Source organism: Poecilia latipinna, unplaced genomic scaffold (genome assembly GCF_001443285.1).
Source record: "Poecilia latipinna isolate Pla-1442-1.1 unplaced genomic scaffold, P_latipinna-1.0 Scaffold1975, whole genome shotgun sequence".
Taxonomy (NCBI): domain Eukaryota; kingdom Metazoa; phylum Chordata; class Actinopteri; order Cyprinodontiformes; family Poeciliidae; genus Poecilia; species Poecilia latipinna.
In genome coordinates this window covers 126,372-144,882 of record NW_015114591.1, presented here as the reverse complement: position 1 = coordinate 144,882, position 18,511 = coordinate 126,372, and the positions used below count along the sequence as shown (strand labels likewise).

Sequence of the window (18,511 nt, the reverse complement as noted above, 5' to 3'; positions counted from 1 at the left end):
GGTTGTGGTCGGAGCTGCTGTGGTTGTGGTCGGAGCTGCTGTGGTTGTGGTCGGAGCTGCTGTGGTTGTGGTTGGAGTTGCTGTGGTTGTGGTTGGAGCAGCTGTGGTTGTGGTCGGAGCTGCGGTGGTTGTGATCTGAGTCGCTGTAGTTGTGGTTGCGGTTGGAGCAGCTGATGTCTCTGCAACCGTCAGCGTTGTACTTGCTGTCGGTTGGTTATTTTTGGAAAAGTTTTATTTTATTACACTGTTTTTTTACAGCTTCTTATTTACACAAACTTTTTAAAATTTTACAATCATGAACTTACCATTTAGTATCAGTAGTATCATCAAGATTCCTTTAGAACCCATTTCCAATCTTTGTCCTGAAAAAGTTTAACACATCACCACTTGTGACTTTACAGACTTCCACCAACTGAATAGACTTTTGCAGATGCACTGAATTTAAAACAGATATTTTAAAACATAAACTAGAACACAATTGTAAGTTTTTTATATTACTTGTAAATAATAAATTATATCTAAATTGTAATAAATTGTATAAATTGTAAGTGATCAATTATTATACATAAATTGTTTAAACAGACAATTTGAAGCAGCCTTTGTCTTCTTCAAGAACAGAAGAAGACAAAGAAAATTATTCCACACAAGCTATGAGCATCTGACAGTTCATGCTCAAACAATTATCAAAACAGAAAACACATCAAATTCATGTATTTATCTACAATATCTTCTTTTTAGTTTTTTCAGTCTTTTTTAACAAACACAATGTTCTTTAAGTATTGGAAATTAAAATAAGCAGTACATATAGCCATATTTATGTAGCTAAAAAAATCTTTAAATATAACTTTTTTTTAAAAAAAGAACTAAATGTGTTAATGTTTCATGTAAGGGTTTGCTCATGTATTCTGTAGATTATATTTTGTCATCAACATTTAGTTCCCAGTCATAATCTACACTTTATTACCAATTAAAAGTTGTTAAATTGTTTTGACATATTTTAATCTATCTTAAAGTCTTCCCAGTCACCATTTTATCATGTGTGGAAAATGTTACACTTTTAGCAAGCTTGCCAATATTAAAGACACAAATATGCGTAAAAATTGAGTCATTCATTCCAATTTACATTTGCATTAAATTGAAATGCATTTCTGACTGCATCAATGTTTTTTTTTTTACCTTTCTGTCAATTTATAGGAATTTTATTGGCAAAAGCACTTCACACAGTAGACTTTTTTGTTTTTGAATTTTGTCTTTTTGGGGGAATGAGGGCAGGGGGTCATAGTCATTACAAGTACAGCTATACAATGACAGTGAGAACCTCAAACACAAATCACATCAAAATAATTTTTTAAAGAAAAGCTAAAACCTCGACTTCTCATGCAGGTGTAAATTACAAAGCCTTGTACTAAATTACAAAGCCTTGTACTAGTGTACCTTAATGTGAAATCAATCATGCATTATTAGACCAAGAAATGTACTTACCCAAAGCAGTAGCAGATTTCAAAAAGTTCCTCTAATCCTGTCCTGCTTCTCCTCCAACTCTTGGTTAACCAGTCTGCTGCTGAACCTTATATATCACTTGTCTATTGCAAGTATGACGCAGGTTGAATTTTTTTTTTTTTTTGTACTGTTGTTGGTGTCAAAACATCTCACTGAGCAACGGTAATTTGGTTGCATTCCTTTTGTCTAACCATTCCATCATAGTGAACAAACCAGACGTCATTAACTTGTTTTGTTTATGGAAAGGGGTGTAACACTGACTAATAGAAGAGGGTTTCATAGTTACATAAGTTATTGTACTGAATGACTTGGTCGTTTTAATAATTTTCACTTTAATTTGCCCCACAAGTTCTTTTTTTTTTTTTTTTAAGAAATTTGTATGTCTCATTTTCTCTTTTTCTTTTTTTTTTTTAGCACAGATGCTATGAAATCTACTTCCTACAAAGTTGAACAGACTGTTTTGTACAAAGGTTTAAGTTATTTATAAAGTGTCTGATGTATTTAAAAACTAACTCAAACAACAATACCTTTAGACATACCTCTTGTTAAAGATGAATAGCTTTTAAACTGCAACTGTGTTTTCATCAGTAGTATTCACAAAGGTAAGAATCCAAAGGTGTGGCTGCATCATTATGTTTCTCTCACACTGAACACTTTATTGAATACAAGCATTAACACTTCGTGTTTAGTTTTTTAAACACTATAAAACTTGTTTATATTGGCAAAAACTTGTTCAGTGGAATAAACTTTATATTCAACAAAAATAATACTGTAGGTCAACTCCTCGCAATCCTGAAATGTATTTTAAAACGCGCATAAGGGTCTGACAATATAATCGAAGATGTTTCTGTTGTAGATGTTGTCACTAAGAGATTTCTCAAATTTAAAACAAAGGTTTTTGCTACATTCAATTTTTATTTTTGAGCTGTAGCAGTTTTAAATGAGCTGGATCAAAAAAGAAACAGAAAGTTCACAATATTTGAAAAGAGTTACACAAACCACTTAGCGACAAGTAAAAACACAAATGCAAAAGTGAATGAATAAAATTTCATACACATATTATATTTCCCAACATTTAAGATAACATGTATGTATATGCCTAAATTTAGTTAAGATATGTGTGTAGTGGTTAAAATATAATAATAATAATAATAATAATAAATATATGTTTAGTGATTAGCACAAAACATTTATACCTACTTGTTTTCTGTAAGACTAATATGACATTTGTTTTACCAGCAATATCCAAGACACTAAATCCAAAACCATATAAAATTATATACCAAATCTTTGATTTCAAATATGTGCAAATGTTATCAGGAAGTTTTTTTTATTATTATTTATACGTGGAATGTCATTGCATACTTAAATATAGAAATTGTTTTTGGGAAATCTCTTCATCTGGAGATATAAATAGCAGCAAATTTGGCCAACCCACTGCAAACGTGCAGGAAGAAAGATCTATGAAACAGAACAGCAGCCTGCTTACGGTAACATCAGCATCAGCTGAATGTTACAATAACATTCAGGGTTAGGGTTGTCTTCAGTGCTGGTATTAGAGATTTATATTTTATTTCCTTGAGCGTGTGAATGACGTCAGCAGCAAACAAAGCATTCCTTTGTTCAGAAAAAGCCGAGCAAAAGGTGTCATTCGCCTTCATGTCGATTTTCTCAAAAATGACTGAGAAAGAAATGCCGCACAACTGAAAGCGTCTTTTATTTGACATTGGAAGTGAAAATCACTAATTCCACCTCGTGGTACTATTGGAAGTTTTAAATTTACTTTTAAAAAACATATATATTTTTTTTCTCACAGTTTGACTTTACATCAGACTAAACTCTAACCGGGTACAAAAATAATTATTTATTCGTTTTCTAGTTGTTTAATGCCAGAATATTTAGAAAGACATTTTCTAAGGATTGTTTTATTACTTTATTCAGTGTCCAAGTGTTAGATTTGCTTAATTTAAAAACAACAACAAAACATTTACTTAATGTTCTGTATTACAACAGATCTTAAGAAGTTTCTGGTTGAAGACGCCTTGTCTTTCCTTTGGCTTTCGTTATTTGTTTGTGAAACAGTTTTCCTTTTTACGATGAACTTGAGAGGCTCCAGAAAGCAGGACCAAGTGTTTTTACGCTTAATGTTTTTACGCTTAATGTTTATTTTGTGATTATTAATATGTGACCGATGTGGTAGATTGTAGCTATCGCTGCTATTAGCTAATCTGCGGGTTAAGTTTCTTGTCTGCATTCTTTACACATACAAACGCACTTGTCATTAAACTAAAAAAAAAATAAAAAATATATTGTCGTCTTACCTTTACTTATAAATGAAGTCCATGCGCCGCTCATTTTGCACAAAAGTATCAGTTCAACCAAAGCCAAGCCAAGACTGATCTAGCTTCTTAGCAAATTATTTGTCACAAAATCCAATCCGAGTCCACACAGTGCCACAAGTTGAGAAAAGAAGGTAAGTAAATCAGAAAAGGCCGTTTCTAACAGGACATCCACAAAGCCAGTCTTTCCGTTTGAAACGAGCGGGCACCCTTCTGTCTCGTAGTTTGAAGTAAACCTTTCAGCTCCGGTGTTGGTCTTCCTTTACTTATTTCCTGCTTCGATTGAAAATCCACTTGAGAAAACTGCTTAAGTGTAAAAATGTAGTCATCCATGTTGACGTCGGAAGAGAGGAGAAAACAATAAATATATTGCTGCACTTGACTTCTTTGCTTGCTAGCTCGCTGTCTCTTGCTCTGCAGACGTGGAGTCCAAGACCAATGTCTGGAATCATGAGCGCCCCCTGCCATGAGGCAAGAAAACTGCCTGCCTCACCTCGAATCTGTTCTCTGCCGTTTATGATCGCTCCTCGGCACATATCTGAAAATTTAGAATGAAAGCTATACACCAACTCATCTACATCACTACTGCTTAAGAAGAGTAGATCTGATTAAATGTTTCTGCTGTGTTTTCTGTGAAAGAACGTTTTGTGATAGTAGCTTTTTGGCTAAGTGAGTGAATCTTTATTGTTTCTTTCAAAGATAACAGGGAAGTGATCCGAGAGGGCGACATCGGTTACAGAAACATTGGAAATATTCACACCCTTACTGAGATCCAGGTCCAGTGCGTGACCTTGATTGTGGGTTGTTGAATTAGACCAAAATTATCTAGAATATTGCACAGCTTTTTTGCTCCTCCGTCTTGGGGTTTGTCAATATGAATGTTGAAGTCACCAACAATTATCAATCATAATCAATACATATGAGAGATAAAAGTTCATTAAAATCAGCAAAGAAGTTTTCTACAGATGTTGGAGTTTTGCATGAAGTTAGTGTTAAAGTTCGTTTCTGGCCTTTGACCTCAATACACAGATACTCAAAAGAGGTGAAATGGCCCAAAGAGATTTTGTTACAATTTATGATATTCTTGAATATAAAAGCCACGCCTCCTCCTTTTATATGTTTTCTATTCTCACTTTAAACAATTGTAGTAGGAGGCGCTGATTCAATTAGTACAGGTGATTCAATATTGTCATCCAACCATGTTTCTGTCAGGAACATAACATCAATATTATGCTCGGTGATGAAGTCCTTAATTAGTAAACCTTTTGGTGTTAACGATCGAATATTTACAAGAGCCAGTTTGAGTGAGTTGGTGGGAGATAGTTCCAGAGATTGACTAGAAAATTATTTGTTTACATGACAAATAACAGTAACTTCATTAACTGTAAACCCTGCTGTTTAACACAATAACAAAATGAAAAACTCCGTAGATTATTCTCAACTAATAGCATAATATTTTAAACCAAGTGTGTGATTTGTGACACTTCAGTAAAAGTTGATTTCACAATTTGTATGCTTTTGGACAACACTAGAACTGCTCGTTATTGAAGTTTCACAAATCAGATAAAGGTTTCACAAATCCCACACTTGGTTTTAAATATTCTGCTATTAGTTGAGGATTATCTAATCCAGGTTTGAAGAGTCTAGGTGTTGTAGTTTTTTAGTTAGAGTACATTAAAGATGCTGACGGTAGTGAAAAATTAGGTAGAATCGCCTTTTAGCCATTTCCCGAATTGGAAGCTATACAAATAAAACCAACTTCAGCTTTGTTCAAGCAGCAGGGCCTAATATACAGTTCTCTTAATGTATGACAAATCTGTAGTCGGCATAAAATTAAATAATCCCAAATACATATGTAGCCGGGGCATATTGCCCTCCCCGAATGTGTGCTGCTGCGCCCTCTTCCTCTTGTCCAAATATGGAAGACGCTGTGATGGAGCGCAGCTGGCTCGTTAGGGAGACAGGTAATCGGCGTTTACATTTAAAATCAGGTAGATCGCTGAGGAGATGAGATGCAGGCTGATGACTCGTGCAGAGGTATGTCTGACATTAATCGTGAGGTGAGTTTAGAATGTATTTCTGATTCCTCCACTGATTGTTGTAGGAAACATACTTTAGAGAGTGACGTCAAGAGCGCCGTTTACTGGTTTCACTTTAGAGAAGGTAAGGGCTAGTGATGGGTAGATGAGGCGTCATATCGTTTCGATCCATAGCAAAACTGTGTCGATTCTGTCTCGACACTGTGTCACTGAATACCGACACCTGCTGGACATTAAAAATTCCTACCTGCAACGTAGTGATTTGATGACGTAGTCTATACAATAAGATTTAAGTCGTTGTATTATATTGTCATCTTCGGTTAATTTTAAAATATATTTGACATGCAGTCGATAAAAATGTGAACATGTAAAGTGAAAATTTAAGTTAATGTTTGGAATGAGGATGCTTGTGGACTGTTTTTTTTTTCTCCCCACAGATATTAAGTTTTTTTACAACATTTTGAAATTTTGCCTGTTACGCTTTTTTGACAGAACTTCTCCTGCTGTAGAAAAAAAATGAAAAACACTACAGTGAACCCTTATTTTTCTTAGGGTTTGCGTTCCGAAAATAACCCGTGATAGGCGAAATCCGTGAAGTAGTTGCCTTTATTTTTTTACAGTTATAACACAGCATAAGTAAATGCTCTACATTGAAACCAAGTAACAAAACCTGTTTTCAGATCAGCGGATGTGCGTGTGCATCAATCAAGCCTTAATGTGATCCGTAGTTGTGTCTCCTCCAACCTGCCCTGCGAGATCAACAGAGCGATGGATCTCGTCAAACGAGCCTCCGGTCGGGTTCTGCGCTGATTCTGGCCAGTTTTTTCCAGCAGGCATTCAAAGTTTCAGTTTCCATCTCCTGAATGGCCAATCTGTATTAAATAACGTAACTTTATTGGCACTCGGGTAGAGAAGAAGCGCGGAGACCGTTTTTACCAGTCATGGGGTTAATCAGGACGCAGAACACTGTGGAAGAAAAAAAAATACACAAAAAAAATCTGCGATACCGTGAAAGGTGAACGCAGCGTATTATAGCGAGGGTTCACTATATATGAAATTTATAAAAAGCAACTGAGTAATTTGTAGATTGGCTGTAGTTTATCCTAGGTGTATCTGGGACTTCATTCTCATGCCTGGCCTCATAATGCCTCAACATTGAGGTGGATTTATTTAAATAAGATGGTTTAGTCAAACATATGCGGCACTTAACCTGCAGAATAATATGAAAGTAAACGGAGTCAATTTCAGCTGAATTTGGATTCAGATGGATAAAGTAGAAACTGACAGTAACCGGATGAAACGACAAAATTGAAAACAAATGTATTTTCCAATATAAGATCAAAATGGTCCCACACTGCGGAAACCTTTCGTTTGAGGCTGCGCCATAGGTGACGCTGTACCGTAAGATCAATAATTTGTTTGGCAAATGCTTTTGACAGATTCGCTTCCTTATAAACTCAGTTTGGCGCATTAATGTCATTTCGACACAGTCCTGTATCGGTCCCGTGACTTGCTGAAACCAATACGCGGACCGACACGGGTTTTGGTTTGTGGGCTTGGCGCATGCGCCGACTAGTAGACCGGACCCATCACTAGTAAGGGCCGTTTCTTATAATCTGGCTGTTTAGTGCTCTTGTCTAATTAGATCTCTTGTGTGTAGGTTGGCCTGCTGCTTTTTTTTTTTTTTTTTTTTTTTTTTTTTTTTGTTTAGGGAAAGGGGGTTTCTATTGTCCAGCCCTCTGGCTTGTTTTAAACCGGGACCTATGCTGTCTCTGGGTCCTAAACTGTTTTTAGATTGAGGAGACTAGTGGAAGGGGAGTTTTTCTTTTTTTCTCTCTCTCTCTCCTTTGCTGTATTCACCAGGAATTTCTGTGAGTGTGTTTTTGTTGGGGAACACTTGGGTGCATTTAGTTGTATTTGTGTTTTCTTTATTATTCCTCCCCCAAACAGTGTAATTTTATCTAATTGGGTTTTAATTATTTTTCTGCTTTAAGGATCCCAGGGCCAGCATAGACTCCCACTTTTAGTGTGGTCACTTGGTATAATAAAATAAATCGTGACTATTTTTGCTCATGAAACATTTGTGAATTCAATAAACTGTTTGTAATCTGCAGCAGTGCCTCTGTCAATTTTTACAAACTTATCTGTGTGATCTGGTTAAAAAGAGGATCTAAAGTTGTACCCAAGGTCACGCATAATTTAATGAAAGCCTTTCATAATGATGGTGGCGTCAGTTATAGGAATTTGCCTTGCAATCGGTGGATTGCCAGTTTGATGCCTGTTCAACCTTTGAGATTTCAGTGTGATTTTTAAATGGTATTATAAATTAAACTAAAATGTCACAAGAGCATTCTAGTCTTTGTAAAATTTACTTTTGCAGTCTGGTTGCATCATAGATATAAACATCAGCAAAATTTCTAATTTTGGCAGATTAATACAGTTAATTTTAGGGTAATTAACTGCTGGCAATATTAAAAAAGTTTCAGTGAATTTTACAATTACTTAGATTTTTACAATAGATTTCTGTATTTACTACATTTCCTGACTGTCAAAATCACTTCAAATATATGCTCATTGGGTTATTGTAATTCCATGTATTTTCTATGGTAATTTTTATTTATATTTTTGCAGTGTTTGTGTGGCCATCAAAGCCCTGATCTCATTCCTATGAAGAAATTGTGGGAAGATCTGACAAGGTGTGTGCAAGTGAGGTGGCCTACAAAATGGACTCAGACCCACCAACTCATCAGGAGGAATGGGCCAGAACTCCAGCAGAACTTCCTGTGGAAGAAAACCCTAAAGACTTGACACAAATCATGTAGTTTAGTAAATGGAAAAAATGTTTAATTCTAACTAAGGTAAAATGAGAAGTTTGGTTTGTAACTTCAGACAGCGAGGAGAAAAGACTATTTAAAATATAAAAACAATTCCATTGCATTATTGTATTACTTTTATTAAACTGACAGGTATACACTTTACAGAATACTTTGTGTTATAAATACAATTAAAAGGAAAAGAAAAACTGGACAATCATACAATACCTTGCTCAGACAGCTTATTTTTGGTAAATCTTGCAATATTTATTGAGAGAAATATTCACCAAACTAAATAATCCTTCAAGAAATACCTTCATGTTTAATTTTAAAGATAATAAATTAATTCAGTGACACAGAATAATTAGTTTTGCATAAATAAATAAAACAAAATTGACATGAGGAAATTATCAAGTTTCAATGAATGTTTTAAAGTTCAAAGTGACTCTTGGTCTGGAATTAGAACAACATTCTTGTTCATACTAGCAATAATTGAGATTTTCATGCAGATTTTCCTCTGGAAACCAGCAGAGACGTTATTGCTGTGTTGAAAGAAGCCATGACAACAGGATCAAGCTGAATGCAGTGATGAGGCTGATTGTGTGGCTTGTTCCACTTGATGTTTCTGTGCGTAAAAGAAGACAAAAAACAAAACTTTTACATCAACAAACTCCTTGATGTCATAGATCTTGTATCCTTAATGTGATAACTTATATTTTCTATAGTTTGAATGTTTAACTTACGTGCGCCATCCACAAAAATGGAAGTGATGTCAATGTTGAAAGCTGTGACGGTTGAATTTGCTTTCACCAAAACATCTCTGATTTGGGCGTTATTAGGTTGGGATGCTGTTTCAAATTCAAGGTCAATGTTGTTGATGATTGATCCATTACTGCAGAGGTAACAACATCAAAGTTAATCTGTGCACATTCATATTAATCAGTCTTCAGAATTTATATTCAACTCATACCTGAATGAAATCACAATGAAATTGCGGTAAGAAGAGAACGCTGCCTGGAAGAGTGGTACAAGCTGCAGAAAGACAAAAAAGTGTTTTTCTATTAATGGTGAATTTTAACATTGGATACTTCAAAATATAATTGCAGCAATCAGGCTTGAAGCTCGTGAAAAAGAAGTAAAGGGAATTCAAATCGATCCAGACCAATTTCTCCTGTCATATTGCAAGCTTGGCTTGATAAAACATGTTCAAACCAATTTTTTTTCGTTCATGCAAAAAATAAATATGGAACATGTTTTTGAGTCTGTGTGACATTGTATGGATATTTTATATTTGCTGCCAAAGCATACAGATATGAAGAATGAAAACTTGATGTATTATTTCATTTAGGTAAAATGTTTTAGGCACTAATGCAAATATTTCACAACCATCTCAAATAATACTTACATGGGTCTTCAAAAGGTCAGCTCGATTTATGAAAGCTGTAGATTTTGGGTCCAGCAACTCGGTGGTAAATGTCTCTCCTGCCGACCTAAAAGTCAGTCGCTTTGTCACTGTTGACTCCACAGTTGTAGTGGTGGTTGGTTTAGTTGTAGTTGTTGTGGTGGTTGGTTTAGTTGTAGTTGTTGTTGTGGTGGTTGGTTTAGTTGTAGTTGTTGTTGTGGTGGTTGGTTTAGTTGTAGTTGTTGTTGTGGTGGTTGTCATAGTTGCAGTGGTAGCTGTCGTATTTGTAGTGGGAGCAGAGGTTGCCAAAGGTGTTTCTACCAGAAACATAGCATAAAATTAGCCATTACTTGTCAAATTGAGTCCCTGTTGGTTTTCATCAAAATTAAACAGACAAGTAAACTGGTCAAAAAGACAAATATCAATGCTTCTAAAAAGAGCTACGATGCTATGTTCTTGTGAAGTGTAGAACTCTTTTACTTACTTATTAGACTGATGGTGCTAGGAATGAATGTAACGTTGAACGTAGTGCTGTTTATTGCGTCGACTAAGGTTTGTTGTACATCTTCATTTTCTGGGAGATTTTCAGCAGGAGTAGTTTTATTAAACTCCAACCCCACTTCTGCTTCAGTACTATTCATTCGTGTAAAAAGTAGTAGAGAACTTCTGCAACATAACCATAAATAAAGCAAGTTAAGAAAAAAACTGAAAATAAAAAAAGTAGCAACCTATAATATATAGGCTCTTTTTATTCAAATAACGTAAATCATCATTGAAATCATAATTATACTTGTAGAAAGAGAAGAAGTAACAAACATTTTAAATCTTACCTAAATGCAATGACAAAACTACGAATGAAGCGGAATCCAAACTTCTTTCTGTAGATGATGTCATACTGTAGAACAAAACATTGAGTGAAACCATAAGAACAACGTATCATTCAAAATAGATGTCTACTGAATCTTTGCAAATATAAAATAGGCACATTTCTGTTTGGTACTTACTGTTTCTGTGACTTTTTTCTCAAGATCTTTAAACAATTTGCTGGATTTATTTTCTAGTTGTACATCATATGGTTCAATAATGGTTGCTGCAAGAACATACACTGGAGCAGGAGGTTCAGTTGTAGTTTTTAAAGTAGTTGTCTCTGTGGGGGCATTTGTGGGTGGATTTGGGGGAACAATTGTGGATAGAGATGGGGCTGCTGTTGGTATGGTTGGAGCAGCTGTGGTTGTTGTTGGAACTGCTATGGTTGTAGTTGGAGCAGCAGTGGTTGTGGATGGAGATGCTGTTGTTGTAGTTGGAGCAGCTGTTGTGGATTGAAGAGGTGTGTTTGTGGTTGGAGGAGCTGTGGTTGTGGTTGGAGCTGTTGTGGTTGAAGCAGCTGTGATTGAGGTTGGAGATACTGTGGTTGGAGCTGCTGTTGTTGTAGTTGGAGATACTGTGGACGGACCTGATGTGGTTGTAGTTGGAGCTTCTGTTGTTGTGGACGGAGCTGCTGTGGTTGAAGCAGCTGTGATTGAGGTTGGAGATACTGTGGTTGGAGCTGCTGTTGTTGTAGTTGGAGATACTGTGGACGGACCTGATGTGGTTGTAGTTGGAGCTTCTGTTGTTGTGGACGGAGCTGCTGTGGTTGAAGCAGCTGTGATTGAGGTTGGAGATACTGTGGTTGGAGCTGCTGTTGTTGTAGTTGGAGATACTGTGGACGGACCTGATGTGGTTGTAGTTGGAGCTTCTGTTGTTGTGGACGGAGCTGCTGTGGTTGAAGCAGCTGTGATTGAGGTTGGAGATACTGTGGTTGGAGCTGTTGNTCCACGCACTCCTGGAATGCATTTTATAACGCGCATAAGGGTCTGACAATATAATGTACAGTAATAATCGAAGACGTTTCTGTTCTAGAGTTTGTCACTATTTCTGAAGTTTAAAGCAAAAGTTTTTGCTGCATTAGATTTTATTTTGATTTATTGCAGTTTTAAATCAGCTGGGTCAAAATAGAAACAAAGTTTACTCTCCAAAAAGTATTAAATGTTATATTTTCCACAATATGTGAAAAGAGTTACACAAACCACTTAACAACAAGTAAAGGCACAAATACGAAAGTGAACGAACAAAATTTCATAAAGATATTATATTTAAGATAACATGTATTCATATGTCTCAATTTAGTTAAGATGTATGTAGTGGTTAAAATATAATACTAATTTCAATAAATGTATGTTTTATGATAAGAACAAAACATGTATATCTATTTGTTTTCTCTAATACTAACATGAATATTTTTACCAGCAATATTCGGTAGACTTTAAATCCAATAACATACAAAATTACATATCAAATCCTTGATTTCAAATATGTCCAAATGTAATCAGGAAGTTTTTATTTATTTATTTATTTATTTATTTATTTATTTATTTATTTAAATATATAATGACACAGAAATTGTTTTTGGGAAACCTTTTCGCGTCCGGAGATATAAATAGCAGCAAAACTGGCCAAACCACCGCAAACATGCAGGAAGAAAGATCTATGAAACAAGACAGCAGCCTGCTTACGTTAAGCATCAGCATTCCATGAATACAAAATACGTTTTCAATGCTGGTATTGAAGAGATTTATATTGTATTGGCTGGTGAACGACGTCAACAGCAAACAAGGGACTCCTTTCGTCAGAAAATGCCGGTGGCATCGCTTTTGGACGCCTTCCCGTCGATTTTATGAAAAAATGACTGAGAAAAAAGGAAGAAGAAAAAAAGCCGCACAACTGGAAAAGTATTTTATTTGACATTGGAAGTTATACATGTACTTTTCAAAAAGACGATTTTTTTTTTTCTCTCACAGTTTGACTTTACATCAGACTAAACTGTAACTGGATACAAAAGTAATGATGTATTTCTATCCGTTTAGTGCCAGAATGTTTAGAAAGACATTTTCAAGTGATTGCTTTATTAGTTTATTCAATGTCAAAGGCTTAGACAAAATAAACAAAATTAAACAAAAATATTTAATGTTCTGTATTACAACGGGTCTTAAGAAGTCTCTGGTTGAAGACATGTCGCCTTTGCTACGGCTTACTACGTTATTCGTTTGTGAATTTTTTTTTTTTTTACAATAACCTTGAGTGGCTCCAGAAATGTCGCCAGAGCAGGGCCAGACTTTATTATCAGCGTTTCCAGCGGCTGAGATGATTGCACCCACACTGAGCTACAAAGCATCTCTAACAGACCTCAACTGCAGCCAGTCATTTTGTGCGGACATGACCCGTCAGCACCACAAAGTAAATTATTATTTATTTATTTATTTATTTATTTATTTATTTATTCATTTATTAATCATAACATATTTAAATAGAACGTGTGACGCATGTTAATCGCTACATGAAATACAAAAGTAACACATTTGCACTAGACACGGATTAACCTCCTCCAGTCCCCCCTTCACCTTCTCCCTGCGGTCCAATCTGTTCGGCACCCAATCTCAAGTTCTGCAGACACCAGTGTTTGAACACGGCCTCGAAAAGACATCAGGAGTCGGATCGGGAAAGTTCGTGCAGCGGTCTCGCGCGCCGTTCGCTGTCTTTATCTCTCGCGCAGCCCCGGCTGTGCGCGCCGCTTTGAGAGGGAGAGAATCCGGATGAAACATTAAACTTATTTTACGGTTGTTGACAGGAGAAGAAGAAGAAGAAGTGGGGAGAGAGGGGATGGACGGGCATAATTTTGCACGCAAGTGCCACGTAAAAAAGAATGCAGCAATAATATTAGCTTTGAACTAAATAAAAACATGAAAAATTATCCATACAAAAGCATCAAAGAGGTAAGATAGTCCCCTGGTCAGGCATCTGTCCCGCTTCAAAAACGATTTACTTTGAACAGAATAGTTAGTTTGTCTAAAAATAATTATTTAGCTTCATGTGAAAAAGTTCTTCAGACTTTGAGGGCTTTCTCGTTTTAACAAGCTCCTCCCAGGAATCTTCTTCAGGAATACCAAACCTGATTATATGGGCAGAGGTGAGTACAAAACAATGTACTTAAGTAGGAGTAGGATTACTTCAACATGTTTTTACTCAAGTTAAAGTAAAAACGTAACCATCCAAGAAATTACTCAAGTAAGAGAAAGCAAGTACCTCGTTAAGGATCTGTCCGATGGTCATGGAATGACTGATGTGGAACCAGAGCAACATCAGCACCCTGGTCGCCTTTTGGGTCCCCCTAATGTCCCACATACACTATATACAGAGTAGTGAAACGCTATCTTTTATAAAATCACCACTCTTGCTGGAATAAAATTTCTGGATACCCACTGTAAGTAACTTCACCGAGTGAAGGAAAATAATTAAAAAAATGCATGAGGGACAGACACACCTAGTTTAAGGTAAAACGAGACTTATTGTTTATGCACAGGCTTTGTTATTCTACTGCTATTTTCTACCTGCTTGGCCTGCTGTGACATTTGGGACTTTACCGTGTTCTAACAATGAAGTGGGCGATGATGTACGTTAGTCTTTAAAAGGTTACTCAAGTACTGAGTAACTGATCAGATCATCTGATTTAATATTTAAAAACGATGCCAGTCAGAAATATAATGCTATGTATAATTATGTAACTGGCTCTGGTGATTTTAACAACCTCATAAAAAAATTTAATGAGTCTTTATGATGTAAATATTTAATGTATGTTAGGATGTATGTTGGATGTTATGAAGAGCACGGGTTCCTTTTTTAGCTACTTGTGGTGCATTTTTAAGCATAAAAAAAAGAAAATGCTCTTTCTATATTAAAGAGATTTTTATATATATATATATATATAAAAATATATATAATATATATATATATATATATATATATATATATATATATATATTTTTTTTTTTTTTTTTTTTTTTTTTTTTTTTGTCTTCCATACTTCAGCGCTGTGTCAGCCCGTCCAAGGTCTACCATCTTGTTTTGTAAACATGCTTTACAGCTTGTATTTATTTGGACTTTGAATTCAGATCAATTCCAAGAAGGGATGATTAAAATAAAAGTATTTATTTGAAAATGCTTTATGTGATTTGTAATTTCTTTAAAAAAAAAAAAGAAAGAAAAAGCGAATTTTTAAAAATTCAAATCAGACATCTAATTTAGTATGAAAAAATCGGAGATTTTATGTTGTAGCTGTGTCACCCATCCCAATGCTCAGAACAGAATAGAAGCAATATTTTTTACATAATGTATTTATTGGAAACAACTACATTGTATTTTACACCCTTTAACACATCTTTCACCCTAAAGGTAAATATCGCAATGATCTTAATTTAATTTAATGTTGATATTGTCTGTTATTACATTTCTTCATCAGATACACAGAAATAAGCTTGCATAACACTTAAGAGAATATTGAATACAGAAACAACCAATCTCATTTATTTGTTTATATTAAAAAGAAAAACAAGATAATCACAAAGGTTATCTTGTGATTAAGAGATGCTCTACATCTCTTTTATCCCATAGCATTCATTTATAGAGGATTCTTTAGAGCTTGCATAAACTGTGTCACCTACTAATCATTCAGGTAATTCCTTCATTAGAATTAAAAAATATATATAAATAATGAACATGATAATGAAACTTCATATAAGTATAAAGTGCAGTGGATTTGAGAAAGAAAATCTTTAAATCCTTCGTCACTTCTTTTGACAACAGAAATGACTCGATAGAAGCAGGAAGTTCACGAGTTATTTTCTTCATAGACTGGATCCAGGATTTTACTGCCAAAGTAACATCTTAATCACATCTTCACAAGTTGTACACATAAATGTTCTTTTATCAGTATTTAAGTTTTTGACTGATGATTTGCTGAAACATGCTTAGAAAATGTTCTTTGAGTAATTATTTCTCTTAAACAAAATGCCCTTTCATGTGGTTTCCAGTTAGAATATATTTTTAAGCAGATTATCTGCTAGAAGTTAGCACAGATGTTAGTGTTGGCTTGACAACAGCCATGACAACAGGACCATGCAGGAAGCCATGATGAGACTGATCTTGTGGTTTCCTCCACTTGACACCTCTGTAAACATTGAGACGGAAAAACACTACGTCAATAAAATGTTCCATAGTGAAACGGTTTTTAATAAAACATGTTTTATGATTTGTATTTATGTAGATAATTATCCTGATATCTGAATTTATTTTAGCTTACGTGTTCCATCCACAAAAATGCTAGTAGTGTCAACGGTGAAGGCAGTGATGTTTGAAGCTGCGTTGACCAAAACTTGCGCAATTTCGGATCCAGTAGGAGGAGATGCAGATGCAAATCGAAGGTCCATTACATTGATGATTGAGCCGTTTCTATGCAACAAAAAACATATGTGAATTGGAAGAATTTTTTTTTTTATCTCAAAGTTAAGACACTGTAAAAAAATTACCTGAAAGACTTCACTGTTAGATCACTGAATGAAGAAAACGATCGCTTGTAGTATGGTTCAAGCTGAAGAAAAAAGAAAATTCAAATCAAATGTTGATGTTAAAATCGTGTTATTTAGAACATTATGGGAATTATTGATGGACTAGATACAGAACAGAAAACCTAGGTAAGTAGAATCTCAATAAATAGGCACATTTATTTTTTAGGGGGAAAAAAAGTCTCTTGCAACATTGCTTAATATATGTAGCAAATATTTTGTCTGTGAAAGCAATGTTCTGATCATTTGACTGTTACAAATTTCAAAGAAAATCACTCACAGTGGACTTTAAAAGTGTGGCTCGGTTTTTAAATGCTGTCGACGTTAAGTCGAGCAAATCGGTTGTAAAGGTCTCTCCAGGAGACCTAAAAGTCAGCTGCCTTATTGTTTGCACCGCAGTTGTGGTTTTTGTTGTTGTGGTGGTTGTAACTGTAGTAAGCGTTTTAGTCGTTGCATTGCTAGCAGCTGACGTTCCAGGCTTCATTGTTACTGCAACGGTAGTGATGTTGGCAGCAGTTCCATTGGTTGTAATCGTCGCATTTTGCAAAACTGTTGTACTAACGATTGGGGGTGCAGTTGCAGGTACACCTGCCAAACAAAGACAAGCATTGAAAGCAACACATTAGTATGCAGAAAAAAAACAACAAAAAAGTGAAATGTAAAATTGATCATCTCTCTTTACCATTACAAAAGGTGAACTAATCATTTTTTTAAGTAATCAACTAAATATTTATCACAATAAAAATAAACTGCATAGTTAGTCAGTGTTTTTTTTTTTTTTTTTTAAATCAGTCTGTGCAAATTTTGGTCATTGGAGATTCTATTTAGTTACTATTGTGCTGACAAATTAAAAGAGGAATTACTTGATTTATTGTTTTAAAATTAAACTGAAAGTCAACTGCTTTTTCTATAGTGATAAAAATAACAATGAATTAAATAATTTTATTTTTTATCATATTTTTAAAGATAATTAGCAATGACAAAGATCCACTAAATTTCTCTGCTTGGAAGCTTTCCAGTCAAGTTCCACTAGGAGGTTAGCTTGATAAAAAACAGTTCCTTGTTCTCTATGCTTTGCTTCATTCAGGAGGTCTGGTCCCTCGACTAAAGAGTAATGATGTACTCTATAATGCATCCATCCATCCATCCCTCCATTTTCTATAGAACCTTATCCCTTATTGGGTTCGGGAGGGTTGCTGGTGCCCGTCTCCAGCTAATGTTCCGGGCGAGAGGCAGCGTCACCCAGGACAAATTGCCAGTTTGTCACAGGGCAACGCAGAGACAGACAGGGGACACACACACACACACACACACACACACACACACACACACACACACACACACACACACACACACACACACACACACACACACACACCTAGGGAGAATTTAGAGAGACCAATTAACCTGACAGTCATGTTTTTGGACTGTGGGAGGAAGCCGGAGTACCCGGAGAGAACCCACCATGCACAGGGAGAACATGCAAACTCCATGCAGAAAGACCCTGGGCCGGGAATCGAACCCAGAACCTTCTTGCTGCACCACTGTGCAGCCATACTCTATATAGTATATAGATATAGGGTATATAGAGTATACTCTATAGAGTCCACACAGGAGGTGTGGATTCTGTGCAAGTTTGAAACCGCTGTAGTGGTCCTACTCCCCTTGGGATTGTTTACAGCAGTGGTCCCCATTGGTACCGGGCCGCTCAAGAAATAATTAAATATTTCAGTTTTATGTATTATATGAGTCTGGAGGATCTTTTATTTTGAAAATCCTTCAACCGGATTCTCTCACAAGCAGCAAAATGAGTAAGAAACGGATCAGATGTCTTTGGAAAGTTTCTTTGATGGATTTCAGAGATGATATCTCCGATATCCACCGTACTCTCAGTTGCGTGATATGTCAGCTGTTACCGATTCCCCTCTGTTCTGACGTCACCGCGCTTTCTGATTGGCTACCTGTCACATTCAACAGGTTGTAT

The 18,511-nt window shown here is 35.6% G+C and overlaps 1 protein-coding gene and 3 long non-coding RNA genes across 4 annotated transcripts in view; 1 reads left to right on the top strand and 3 right to left on the bottom strand.

Moving 5' to 3' along the window:
• Window positions 1-64: 64 nt before the first annotated feature.
• LOC106935528 (uncharacterized) lies at window positions 65-1,608 on the bottom strand. Its single transcript, XR_001421907.1, has 3 exons — window positions 1,483-1,608; window positions 306-362; window positions 65-203 (listed from the first exon to the last, which is right to left on the bottom strand). It is a non-coding gene; the product is annotated as an uncharacterized LOC106935528 (long non-coding RNA).
• A 4,083-nt stretch (window positions 1,609-5,691) lies between these two features.
• On the top strand, window positions 5,692-8,070 carry LOC106935520 (uncharacterized). The gene is made up of 2 exons (XR_001421905.1): window positions 5,692-6,002; window positions 7,590-8,070. It is a non-coding gene; the product is annotated as an uncharacterized LOC106935520 (long non-coding RNA).
• Window positions 8,071-8,827: 757 nt separating this feature from the next.
• Window positions 8,828-11,897, bottom strand: LOC106935519 (uncharacterized). The gene is made up of 7 exons (XR_001421904.1): window positions 11,098-11,897; window positions 10,924-10,988; window positions 10,578-10,759; window positions 10,097-10,410; window positions 9,662-9,723; window positions 9,435-9,583; window positions 8,828-9,316 (listed from the first exon to the last, which is right to left on the bottom strand). It is a non-coding gene; the product is annotated as an uncharacterized LOC106935519 (long non-coding RNA).
• A 3,388-nt stretch (window positions 11,898-15,285) lies between these two features.
• Window positions 15,286-18,511, bottom strand: part of LOC106935521 (probable maltase-glucoamylase 2) — an 8,634-nt gene continuing 5,408 nt past the window's right edge. Inside the window, exons 4-7 of the mRNA XM_015016030.1 lie at window positions 16,808-17,115; window positions 16,492-16,553; window positions 16,266-16,414; window positions 15,286-16,133 (exon numbers count right to left, since the gene is read on the bottom strand). Of these exons, the coding sequence (XP_014871516.1) occupies window positions 16,045-16,133; window positions 16,266-16,414; window positions 16,492-16,553; window positions 16,808-17,115 (608 nt within the window). The 3' untranslated portion in view covers window positions 15,286-16,044. The remainder of the gene's footprint in view (window positions 16,134-16,265; window positions 16,415-16,491; window positions 16,554-16,807; window positions 17,116-18,511) is intronic.